This window comes from Diabrotica virgifera, chromosome 6 (assembly GCF_917563875.1).
Source record: "Diabrotica virgifera virgifera chromosome 6, PGI_DIABVI_V3a".
Lineage (NCBI taxonomy): Eukaryota > Metazoa > Arthropoda > Insecta > Coleoptera > Chrysomelidae > Diabrotica > Diabrotica virgifera.
Window position 1 is genome coordinate 19192042 of NC_065448.1, and position 13825 is coordinate 19205866.

Sequence of the window (13825 nt, forward strand, 5' to 3'; positions counted from 1 at the left end):
GCATATCTTGCGCATATTTCGTAATTTTTTACTGCATATATATGCGCATATTTCATCAAAATTGATCGCATATAAATCCGCTCCCTATTAATCACCCATCGGGCAAAATCACACAACAACCTTTGAAGGAATGCAATAGGAGAACAAGAAAGCAAAGAAAATACGGAGTGGTCCCCATGAAAAACGATCAGAAGAGCTCATATTAATGAGCGGCTCATGTCAACATATTTATAATTAATACCAGTTGTCAATGAATATCATTGAAGTATGTAATTCTAAACCATTTTATTTCGAAAAACGAAGTCAGTAACGAGAGGGTAAAGTAATGAAGAAAATATAACAAAAGATTTAAGAACTTAAGATCAAACTTATTATATATTTTTGTTTAAGTGCCATCTCCCACTAAGAGGTTGGATATCATCTTCACTATCTTTGCTCTATCTATCGCTGATCTGAAGAGTTACAGCTACAGAGCTGTATTTAAACCAGTCCCTTAAATTCTTTAACCATGACGCCCTCCTTCCTATATTCCTTCCTCTTCTTATCTTCCCCTGTATTATCAGTCTTAGCATTTTATATCGCTGTCCCCTCATTAGGTCTAACTTTCTTATTTTTATTGTGTTTGTCATTTCGTATTATTTGTCCATTTCTCGCAATACTTCCGTGTTAGTTTTCATCTGTGTCCATTTTATTCTAAGCATCCTCCTGTAACACCATATTTCGAATGACTGTAGCTTATTTACGTGTTCTTGCTTCAATGTCCAGGTTTCAAGTCCATATTGCAGTATCGAAAAGACGTATCATCTCAAAGCTCTTACTCTCAGTTCTAATGTAAGGTCTTTGTTGAAGATATTTGTTTACATCTTTACAAACAAATTTCTTGCTATTTCTATCCTGGTCCTTATTTCTGTTGTTTGATCATTATTGTCTAAAATCCAGGTTCCTAGGTATTTGTATATATCAACCCTATCTATCGGTCCACTTCCCAAATGTATGTTTATTTTTTATATTTTTATATTCATCTTTAGTCCATATTTTCACAGAAATTGCTTGTTTTGTTTAGTAGTAATTTTGGTATATAAAATTTTGGAGTTGTTCAGCAGAGCTTGCCATACCAATTAAATAAAAGAACTTGCTATTAGTCTACCCACTTTGTAAGTTTGTAAGTAAATTTATTACTATACTTCAAAACCATTAAGAGTTTTAAACATAGACTGTAACTTCCACAATTTACATCACTTTTATACGCATTAAACCGGATGTTTTATTCTTTTCCTCAAAGCACCACTTCCCGTTAAAGCTACATAAAATTAAAAAAGATATTTATTATGAACATACATTGTCTCCGCAAATAAATAATAATATTAATAAATAAGGCAGCTTCTGAGCAGCCGTTATAATTAGTTTTGTAATCAGGGCATGCCGCTGAGCACCTGAGTTCCAGGATATTGTCTTTGTTGCTGTATATTTAGACGATATACCGCCGTTCAATGTCTCCAAGAATGCCAAAGGACTGTGGGGCTTGGGAGAAAATATATGTAGAGACCTTGTTGTTTTAATTTGATTTGTGGCTCTCTGTAGGTCTAAAGTAGTAGTATTTCTAATAGATGAATATAACAGTAATAGCGTGGGAAATAATAAGGTGGAGCAAAAATACAAATATGGTGCAATTTTGTAGTTGTATACATATTTTTTTTCAATTGAAAAGGCAGATAAGCACCTAGATTATTAAATCTTTCCCAAGTATACTTTCGCTCTCATAGCATTATTAGGAGCATCTGAAGTAAGCCAAAAACTCTATTGTAGAGATAGAAGAAAGGTAGAAAAACTTCGACAAGAACTAGAAGCTGATGTACAGGGTGTTTGGTAAAGAATGGGACATAGCTTAACCTTAGATTCCTGAGCTTAAAATAGGTCGATTTAAGGGGGGGGGGTTTGAAATATTTAATGTTTTTATTATTTCAAATAAAAGTGCATACTTTCAAGAATACTCTGAAAATTTCAAAATAATCTGAGTAAAATTACCAGAGATACAGCGTGCTGAATATCTCTACCTTCGACTCGCTTTACCGCGACTTCGCGCCAGCACGCTTGAGCGTAGTGAGAAACGTTAAACAACTGTTCGCCTTCTCTTTTGTAGATTACTCCTCGATTCAAAAAACATATTCCAATGTGCGATCACTTTACGATTTGGCAGACAAATAAGAAGATGAAGATGCAGTTGTCAAAACTTTAAACGCTTTTTTCTCAAAACTGCTTTTTCAAATGCGGTGGACATTGTAACTGAAAAACTACTCGGCCGATCTACCTGATATTTTGCACAGATTTTCTTGAGACATTTCATGAGGTAACAACGTCAAGATATTTTTCTTTTTTTTTGGTTATTTTTTGTTAAACAATAATAAATCTGTTGATTTTCATAAAATTTTTACCAAAAATTTCATTTTTTTTGATTTCTGAGTGATACCAAAAATTCAAAAATCATTAAAAATAAAAATCTCGAAGTTGTTACCTCGTGAAACTCATAAGCTAATTAAATCTTTTTGAATTTTTTGTTTCGTATGATCTAGTGACGAGTTCTGATGTCCACCGCAAAATCCATTTTTTTGTGAGCTGTCTGTCAAAATTTGTCACCAATGGCTGACTTTTCAATATTTTGGATTGAATTTTTTTCTAAATATTCTTTGAATTGCACTTAATATGTTTATTTAATTTAAAAATAAAATAATTGTACCATAGCTTCGAAAAAAAAATCACAAAAATGGGCTTGATATGTTGATTTCAAACCATACCCCCCCCCCTTAAGCTAACTTACCTTAGTACAAAAGTTGATAATAACCGAAATACAGGGTGTCAAAGTTAAGCTTTTATTTTATTTATTTTTGAATATTTTCTGACAGGCATGGGACAACAACACAAAATTTGGCAAATGGTGCTGGTATTGTACAATCTACTAAATTATGTTAAACAAACGTTTCTGGCTACTACCAGAGGCGTACGACGGGGGAATGTGAATGGTTGACCCTTCCCAAATTCTACGCCACTGACAGAATTGCTATTTTAGTGCAATTTTTTTATTCTCCAATACTTTCTATGTAAAAAATATACTCTTCATTTGTAACGATAAAGCCATTAGTTTTCGAGATATTTGAAGCTAAATACGAAGGAGTAAACGAGCATACGTTAATCAAAATAAGTGTGCCTTTTCATGTTTAACTTCAAATATCTCGAAAACTAATGACTTTATCGTTACAAATGAGGAGCATATTATTTGCTTAGAAAGTATTGGAGAATCTAAAAACTATGCTTAAATAGCAGTTTCATGAGTGGCGTAGAATTTGGGAAGGGTCAACATTTCACTTTCCCCTGTCGTACGCCTCTGGTAGTAGCCAGAAACGATTATTTAACATAATTTAGTAGGATGTACAGTGCCTACACTTTCTGCCAAGTATCACACGGATATATCAAACTGTTTTAAAGTATTCTTTTTTTAAATAAATTATTTAAAACTTTAAGAATTATATGTGCCCGGTACTATAAAATTATTTGACATATCCTTATGGTACTTGGCAGAAAGTGTAGGTACTGTACACCCTACTAAATTATGTTAAATATTCGTTTGTAGTTAATATCAGAGGCGTACGACAGGGGAAAGTGAATGGTTGACCCTTCGCATATTCTATGCCACTGATGAAACTGCTATTTTAGCATAATTTTTAGACTCTCCAATACTTTTTATGCAAATAATATACTCTTCATTCGTAACGATAAAGGCAATAGTTTTCGAGATATTTGAAGTTAAAAATGAAAAGGCACACTTATTTTGAATAATGTATTATGCTCCTTCGTATTTAGCTTCAAATATCTCGAAAACTAATGGCTTTATCGTTAGGAACGAAGAGTATATTTTTTACATAAAAAGTATTGGAGAATCAAAAAATTGCACTAAAATCGCAATTTCGCCAGTGTCGTAGGATTTGGGAAGGGTCAACCATTCATGTTCCCTCGTTGTACGCCTCTGGTAGTTGCCAGAAACGTTTGTTTAACATAATTTAGTAGATTGTATAATACCAGCACCAATTACCAAATTTCGTGTTATTGTCCCATGCCTCTCAGGAAATATTCAAAAATAAATAGAATATAAGTTTAACTTTGACACCCTGTATTTAGGTTATTATCAACTTTTGTACTAAAGTAAGTTAGCTTAAATCGACCTATTTTAACCTCATGAATCTAAGGTTAAGCTATGGCCTATTCTTTACCAAACACCCTGTATAATAAAAATTATAATAACGTTGTAGAAAGGAAGATATCCTACAACGTCGTAGACATTTGCTTAAAATTACCGATACAAATAACAAATAACACACACTGGACAAAGGAAAATCAGATTACAGTATTTGAATGCTGCTACATTGTTCGAAGTTTATCAAGGAGCGTTTTCTAGCTGGGTCACTTTGTTACATCTGCATTATATGCCCTAGCCACCTCAGACGTCCTATCTTAATATATTTTACGATATTCTATTCCTAGTATATTCCACAACAAATGGAACCGTTTCATCCCAAAACTGTCCGCATTGGGCTAGTGAAAATTCTTATTGCAGGATTCAACGACATACATCAATTTGCTGAAAATTGCTAATTCATAATACTAAATAAAACTCTTATCTATTATGAATCATACCTTTAATGCAACAGATTTTTTTACAAAGTTTGGAAGTAAAAAAATGCTACTTAATTCTTAATTTGAGCTCTTCCAAAAGAAATGTCTCCAATCCCTTAATTATTTGATCCTTTATTACCGTTTTAGATTTAAAGCACGTTGGAAGACTGACCGGTTCTTTTGGTTTATATTGACGCCAGTTATCTGACAAACTAATTTTTGTGTGGTACCAGGGTCTAGATTAGATTTTACAACATCTGTCACTAATTGTAAGCTGCGTTGGTATAATATTACCATTAATAATAAGTAAAATATAAATCCTACAAGAAATCCCATTAAGATACCTAAAAAATACAATTCACTGAAATTGGATCTCCAAAGAAAATAAAATAAATAATATAAGACAAAATATTTGATCAAAGTTAGAATAGATATATATATATTTAGAACTCTTAAAAAAATATATTAATATTTATTAGGTATATTAATTTATATACAGGGTGTTTGGTAAAGAATGGGCCATAGCTTAACCTTAGATTCCTAAGCTTAAAATAGGTCGATTTAAGCTAACTTACCTTAGTACGAAAGTTGATAATAACCGAAATAGAGGGTGTCAAAGTTAAACTTTTATTTGATTGGGTAAGCGAGGTTTTTTGGGACGATAAATCTAAATTCGCCACCAAAAGGGATGTATTACCCAGAGGGCGCCACATATTTAGTTAAGCGCTCATTTAATAGGTTCAATTTTTTTATCTCCCACTCTACATACTGTTTGAATCACAAATTTTATTCTATTAATATTTTTACTTAATAAAGATATACTACATTCATCTCCCTAAACTCAACTGTCTTCGAGATAAACGCATTTTCAGTCTGGAATACAACATAATTTTTTGCATAATATCATTGTAGCTACACCCGAAAAATAACTTAAAACCATGATAATTGTGCCAGTTCTCATATTTATGTCATTGCATCGCAAATTCCATCTGAAAAAATTTGCGATACATTTTTGGAGATTTGTATGGTTTTAAGTTATTTTTGGGTGTAACTACAATGATATCATGCAAAAAAAAATATGTTCCCTCGCAGATTTAAAATGCGTTTATCTCGAAAACGGTTAAGTTTAGCGAGATGAATGTAGTATACATTTTTTAAGTAAAAATATTAAGAGAATAAAAATTTTGACTCAAAAAGTATATAGAGTGGCTAATAAAAAAATTTAACATATTAAATGAGCGCTGAAAGGCGTATGTGGCGCCCTCTGGGTAATACATTATTTTTTGTAGCTAATTTAGATTTCTCGTCACAAAAAACCCCCGCGTACCAAATTTCGTGTTATTATACGATGCCTGTTAGGAAATATTCAAGAATAAATAAAATATAAATTCAACTTTGACACCCTGTAATTCGGTTATTATCAACTTTCGTACTAAGGTAAGTTAGCTTAAATCGACCTATTTTAATCTAAGGAATGTAAGGTTAAGCTATGGCCCATTTTTTACCAAACAACCTGTATATTATTTAATATTAATTATTATTAAATTACTTTTAAAGAGTTTTATTAAGTAAAATTAATTAAAATTTAAGTAATGTATGAACCTTAACCCTGAACAGGCGTTAACGGAAACCTCAAAAAAAAATAATTTTGTGGTGGACATCTGAACTCGTCATTGGATCATGTGAACAAAAAATTAAAAAATATTTTATTAGATTGTGAGTTTCTCGAGGTAACGCTGTTGAGTCTTTTTATTTTTTATATCACTCAGAAGCAAAATAACGAAATTTTTTGAAAAAAAAAAGGAGAAAATCAAAATATTTCATATAAGTCAAGTAGTTTTTGAGTTACAATGTCCACCGCCTTTGAAAACAACAACTTATAATTAAAACGCGTTTAAAGTTGTTACAACTTTTATTTTCAATTTATTTTTCTCTGTCAAATCACAAAGTGATGCGGATTGGAGTATGTTTTTGAATAGCAGAGTAATTTACAAAAGAGAAAGGGAACAGCTGTTGAACGTTTCTCACTAGCGTGCCGCCGCAAAGCTGCTGCAAAGTAATGAAGTAAAGTTTACTTCAAGCAGTAGTGAGAGGCGGAACTACCTGACTTAACAATGGCAAATGTGATCTTGCCGAAACGTCGTCAAAATAATGTTTTTTATAAAAACCAAATTTGAGATTTTTGTCAAAGATGTTATATTATAGTCAAAGCCCGAATTTCAGGTGCTCCTAGGTTTGACTAGCTAATCCTCAGGTCTGACTGACGCTCTTGTGGGTTGTGGCCTAACCCACAACCCATAATTTTACCAAAACGCTTTTATTGCATTAAATGTATCCCTTATTTAAGTATTTCAGATGCAATGCTTGACTATTGCTATTTACTTACCTAGTAAAATAGAGCTCAATAGTACTGATCCATAATATCCTCCCGCAAGTATTCCTAATATTGGAGGAATTATTGATATAGCCACTTTAATACCTTTAAGCTCATTTTCTATAACCAAACTGCAGCACAAAGCCGTAATTTCTTCCTTACTCTGAAGCATGATTATAATTTGCGAGTCTTGTTCACAGTTTTACTTACTTAAGTAATATATCGCATAATAATTTTATTTATCTCCTAGCTTTGGGAAAACCACAGCACTGATTAGAGATTAGATTTAGATATCTCTCATTGGGTACGTCAACTCATATCTTATCATGTGCAGTGAATGTGCAATTAAGAGGAAACAGTAGCGATCAACAGGTAGCGAAAACGCGTTCCAAGATTGCGGCTGTAATTTTGAACATTTTTTTGAGATATTTGGCACACGTATTCGTAATATAATAAAGAATGGCGGTACAGAGCCCAATTTAAAAAATATAATAATATGTGGAAATTACTCTGTAATTAAATACAATATTAAAAAAATGAGCCTCTACCGCCATTAAGAAGAACAAAAAATACACTTTCTTCGAATAAACTTTTTTATCCGATGCCTAGATTTTGTGTCATTTTGGAACTACTAATGAAATAAAAAAATTTAGTAGTTCCAAAATGACACAAAATCTAAACATCGGATAAAAAAGTTTATTTGAAGAAAATGTATTTTTTTGTTCTTCTTAATGGCGGTACAGGCTCGTTTTTTTAATATTGTATTTAGTTACAGAGTAATTTCCACATATTAATATATTTTTCAAATTGGGCTCTGTACCGCCATTCTTTATTATATTGCGAATACGTATGCCAAATATCTCGAAAAAATATTCAAAATTACAGCCGCAATCTTGGAACGCGTTTTTGCTACCTGTTGATCGCTATTGTATCACCTTAAGTGTAAGTGTTCGTAATATGCACTATTTGTGAAGGGGTTCCAAAAAAGTATTGTACTTCGATATATTTGTAGTTGTAGTTATAAGATATAGTCATACACAAATATAAACAATATCTGTTGCTTATGTATAATCAGCTGATAAGGCAAAAATTCAGAAATAAGTTTCATCGAGCTATCTACTGTATAAACACTTACAATTTATCTAATGTATAAACATTTAGACGACATGTAAAGACGACAATTATAGTTTTTTTTCTTTCTCCTAATTTAGGACTAAATCCTGTTCATTCTTACAATTACATTTTGGGACTTCGATATCAAGCTATCGTACTATCGTTTTGGAAGTCTTATAGGTGGCTCTCCCATCTCAGAGAAAATTATAAAGAAGAAGAATTAATGAAGAAGATTACATAAATGAGGTTATCTCAAAACTATATGAATAAGATGGGTTGAGACGAAGTGTGGAAATGCATGAAGAAACGTAAGTCTTTTAAAATGTGAAACTCTAAAATCGTAGAGGGTTAATTGTGTCCTATAAAAATAATAAAAACCTGGTATTAAAAAAGTTCGTTTTTATTAAAGTGTAATTATTTAATTACATATAACGTAATAGTTATTTATGTATTAAGAGCGAAAAGTGATACATTATTGCTTGAGAGTAAGAGTTACCGCTCGACGCGTAGCGGAGAGCGGTAATTACTCGAAAATGTAGAAAATGTAGAAAATTCAAAGTATACCACTAATTTTTTTTCATCCTCTTTTGAAATGCGAAATCAATTTTAAAGAAAATTAATATACAAGGTGTTTTTTTGGGTTGGAACATTTGTACAATATTTTTTAATCCGGGCCTGGATTTTTTATAATTGTAATTAAATTATTTGACTGGACACCTAAAAGAATATTCGCGTGTTAAATATAAAATCAATATACAGTGTGGTTGACAAGTTGTAAGCTGTATTTCAATTTTTTTCTACTTAGTGCTCTCGCAATTCACTTAATTTCAGAAATTAAATTCCAAATTTCACCAGAAAAATAATTTTGCCGAAAATTCAAAGTATACCACTGAATTTAGTTTCTTATCCTCCTTTCAACTGAAAAATCAATTTTAAAAAAATTTAATGTACAGGGTGTTGTTTTGGGGTCGGAACATTTTTACAATATTTTTTAAGCCGGACCTGGATTTTTTACAATTGTAAATAAATTAGTTTATTGTATGCCTTAAATGATATTTGCGTGCCAAATATAAAATAAATATACAGTGTGGTCAAAAAGTTATGAACCAATTAAAAAAATGGCAAAATAGATATAACACCCAGTATCTTTGTTATTAATGGAGTAAGACCCATTAAGTATGGTATTTTTGAGACCGCCTAAGTATCCTCTTTCTACAGTTAACGTATGTTACTTTACCAATGAAACACCCTGTATATTCAATACCTATTTATTTATACACCACATTGACTATACCCCCCATAAAATTCCTTAAAAACCCCGTAAGCGTAATAACGGAAATATATTACCCTCCAACCCTTTAAAAAAGCCCTAAATTCGCCATCTAATACATTACGTTACTTTCAATATTTTCTCGCAAACAGCCTCACGCCATCCCACTCCCCGGAAAACTGAACAGTCGCTAATGGCCCAAATGTGTACATAGATGGCGCTAATCGACCAACAAATCTTCGCCGTTTTCGTGTAAATCAAAACGAGCCAAGTAATTGCTAAGTGGTTGGTTCTTTTTAATCAGAAATAGTGACGGCAATTAAGAAACGCGATCCGCTTGTTATTAAGAGCGTTACAACAAACACCTGAGCGCCATCTACAGGATCTATCGGCTCACCTACGGTGATTATGAGAAAGGATGTGCAATATGGAAGACAAACGATATCGGGATCGAGAAAACTCGTTTTTCGCGATCATAGTTTAGTCAAAGTGCATCGTTGTTTCAGTTACAAAAGACATGAATGCAATACGAAAATGTGGTATGTTATTAAGAGACAAATATCTACTCTTACTGAAATTAACAACAACGACTTGTAGAAATATATATATCATCTAGTAATCTGCGTTAAAATCTTTATCAGGAAGTAGATACATTATATAGTATAGATAGGCATTGTAATAATAAAAGAGAAGAAGTTTTTAGTTTTGTAGACGTAGACAGATTGAGGTTATGTAAGATGTAAAGACACGAGGTGTGAGAATAACAGATTGTTTTACTAAGAAGCCGAGTAAATGAGATACAATTAAAGACCAACAAACCTAACACGACTCAAGATCCGATCGATTCGCATGTTTTACATTTAATTTCTGTTTTTTGCTATAGTTACAAAATTCGACCAGCTTTTGGGATTTTTTCCAATTATGTACATATATTTTGTTAAAAGTAGTTCTTATCCATTTTATTGTCTATCCCAGCGGTTCTCAACCGCCGTGGCGCGACACACTGGTGTGCCGGAAGAACCTATCAGGTGTGTCGCGAGATTTACGAATACGATATTTTTATTTATATTTTTTTACTTGTTATAATATACGAGTCATGCATTCAACAATTTTTTTAACTATTACCATTTTTTTAACCATTTTTTTAACTATTAGGTATATACCACGTTATACCAATCAATAAAGTGCCAATTCGTAATTGTTTCCTCTCTTAGTCCATGTGGTGAGACCGCTCCCGTCTGAAAAACATTTCTAATTCGGTTTCTCTGCGGATTCATATTCAAAAATGTCCCCTTTAAAGAAATCTGAAGGGTGCCGGACGGAATTTTTGGGCAGAAATTGTTTAAACAACTTTTTTAAACAAATACATAAAATCACCTTTTATTGTTCCAAAAAATATATTTTTAGGTTTTTTGGGTCATTCTAAACAAGAAAGGGATCTTGTGATTTTTCTCAAAAATTGAAAGTTTTCGAGTTATAAATTGAAAGTTTTCGAGTTATAGGCGATTTAAAATCTAAAAAATGCGAAAATACGCATTTTCGAGGCTTAAAAACTCATATTTAAATTAGTATTTTTGGATTAAGGTGAAACAGTAGCGATCAACAGGTAGCGAAAACGCGTTCCAAGATTCCGGCTGTAATTTTGAATATTTTTTCGAGATATTTGGCACACGTATTCGTAATATAATAAAGAATGGCGGTACAGAGCCCAATTTGAAAAATATATTAGTATGTGGAAATCACTCTGTAATTAAATACAATATTAAAAAAACGAGCCTGTACCGCCACTAAGAAGAACAAAAAAATACACTTTCTTCAAATAAACTTTTTTATCCGATGCCTAGATATTGTGTCATTTTGGAACTACTAATGAAATAAAAAATTATAGTAGTTCCAAAATGACACAAAATCTAGGCATCGGATAAAAAAGTTTATTTGAAGAAAGTGTATTTTTTTGTTCTTCTTAATGGCGGTACAGGGTACAGGCTCGTTTTTTTAATATTGTATTTAATTACAGAGTAATTTCCACATATTAATATATTTTTCAAATTGGGCTCTGTACCGCCATTCTTTATTATATTACGAATAAGTGTGCCAAATATCTCGAAAAAATATTCAAAATTACAGCCGGAATCTTGGAACTCGTTTTTGCTACCTGTTGATCGCTACTGTTTCGTCTTAAAGTTTAAACATTCCTTTTCAAGATTCCGAAAAGTGATCGGATCTAACTTCAATTTAGACCGTAGTTTTTTAATTGTTAATTATGCATGTCCATCCGGTGTTTTTGCCGGTGCGGCGCGCACTATTTTCAAAAATCTCCTATTTTCCTCCGAAAAATATTTTTTGTAGATTCTTTGGGACATTCTAAATAAAATAAGTTTCTTGACATTTTTCTCAAAATGACAAAAAAACACATTTTCGCATTTTAAATCGGTTATAACTTCAAAACTAGTAAATTTTGAGAAAAATGTTAAGAAACTTATTTTATTTAGAATGTCCCAAAGAATCTAGAAAAAATATTTTTCTGAGGAAAATAGGAGATTTTTGAAAATAGTGCGCGCCGCACCGGCAAAAAACCGGATGAACACGCATAATTAACAATTAAAAAACTACGGTCTTAATTGAAGTTAGACCCGATCACTCTTCGAAATCTTGAAAAGAATGTTTAAACTTCAATCCAAGTTATTGGCACCCTTAAAAATACCAATTTAAATATGAGTTTTTAAGCTTCGAAAATGCGTATTTTCGCATGTTTTAGATTTTAAATTGCCTATAACTCGAAAACTGTCAATTTTTGAGAAAAATCACAAGATACCTTACTTGTTTAGAGATTACAATATGTTTTTAGATGTTTACAATAAAAGATGATCTTATGTATTTGTTTAAAAAAATTGTTTAAACAATTTCTGCCCAAAAATTTCGTCCGGCACCCTTCAGATTTGTTTAAAGGGGACATTTTTGAATATGAATCCGCAGAGAAACCAAATTAGAAATGTTTTTCAGACGGGACCGGTCTCACCACATGGACTATCTAACTGTTTTTAAAATTTAAAAGACATAACTTGCGTTATGAATAGTTGCGCAAAGCGGGAGATCTTGTTTACTGTACTTACCTACCACTAGCAAAAATTTGTACATATAAGGGTGTCGAGAATCTGTAAGGAGTACGTTAGTGCGTCGCTGAGTAAAAAAGGTTGAGAACCGCTGGTCTATCCATCCATACGTTTCAGGAATTCTCCACAAAACTTGTCAGGCCCTACAGCTTTACCATCTTTAGTTTTTTAATACATGACGTGAGTTCTTCGATGGTAATCGAGGGTCCTGTTTGGCATTCCGTGTCCGTGCCTTCAATGGTATTCTGCCTTTCTTCTGCCAAAGTTACTTTCACATAATTTTTTTCGAGTGTTTACTCTCTTATGCACACTTCATAGTGGTTTGCTTGGTTTCCTGTCAAACACCTAACACTGTTTCTCCACTTAGAGATGCCCGAAGATTATGGAACTTCTGAATTGAATTAACTCATATGTGTCGTGACACACAAGACAATTTTCGTACGAACCTTTAAAATTTCGTAATTGTGTTATGGGTAACTTTATTTGAGAGTTAACTTGATTAAGTTGTATTTGATCTATATTTGTTAAATGCATGCTATCTAAATTTGATGAAACTGATTCTACAGGACTAGTATTATATTCATTTCTATTTGAACTTGGTGTTATTAATCATTTTGCTTGTGCTATAAGCAAATAATAAAAATCTGAAAAGGTTTCTCGGTTTGCAAATTCTTCCGATTCACTCTCAGCAATATTTTTGATTTCGTACTGTATATTTTCGAATTCGTCTATAACTGATTTTAATGATCTACAGGTTTTTTAACTATTTTGTGCAAATTTAATGAATAGTGTTTATGTTGCAATAGCTGTGTTCCCGTACATTATTCTCTTAGCCGTGAATCCTTATTAGCTATTATGATTACTTTTTTTTATCTCTTTATCTATCTTCTACTTTAGGTACTGTGCCCCAATTTTAGGCGTAGGTAGCTTCCATGACAATTTGCCGATATCGTTCTTGATCTTGCGCGGGATGTAATAATTCATCTGCTGGTGAGCCAGTCCAGTGGCGAAGGTTTCGTTGCCATGAATATTTCTTCCTACCAATTCTTTTCTTTTGTTTTATTCAAACACTGCAACTCATTAAGTTATACTATACAGGAGTTAACGTACTCAAACGGCCATACATCAGCCATTAGTGTAGAATAATTACACGACAATAATTACGAATAGTATAATGATGACATTCACAATATTAATATTTCTAGTTTGAAATAAAATAAAAATGTATACCATTTTTATTATTCAGTTGCAATGCGAAGGCAAAACAATCTTACTTTTCAATTAGAATAC

At 32.2% G+C, this 13825-nt stretch overlaps 1 protein-coding gene across 1 annotated transcript; it reads right to left on the reverse strand.

Annotated features, from left to right (window-relative positions):
- Positions 1-4666: 4666 nt before the first annotated feature.
- On the reverse strand, positions 4667-7294 carry LOC114330312 (uncharacterized). The gene is made up of 2 exons (XM_028279636.2): positions 7052-7294; positions 4667-5009 (listed from the first exon to the last, which is right to left on the reverse strand). Exons 1-2 carry the CDS (start codon positions 7209-7211, stop codon positions 4801-4803), a joined length of 369 nt encoding a protein of 122 aa, XP_028135437.1. The 5' UTR covers positions 7212-7294; the 3' UTR covers positions 4667-4800.
- Between the last annotated feature and the right edge of the window lie 6531 nt (positions 7295-13825).

Bases quoted from the DNA above. Each gene is read 5' to 3' on its own strand.
- LOC114330312 (XM_028279636.2), bottom strand. From the start codon at position 7,211: ATGCTTCAGAGTAAGGAAGAAATTACGGCTTTGTGCTGCAGTTTGGTT. The intron at 5,010-7,051 runs GTAAGTAAATAG...TGTATTTTTTAG, and splicing joins ATTGAGCTCTATTTTACTAG to GTATCTTAATGGGATTTCTT.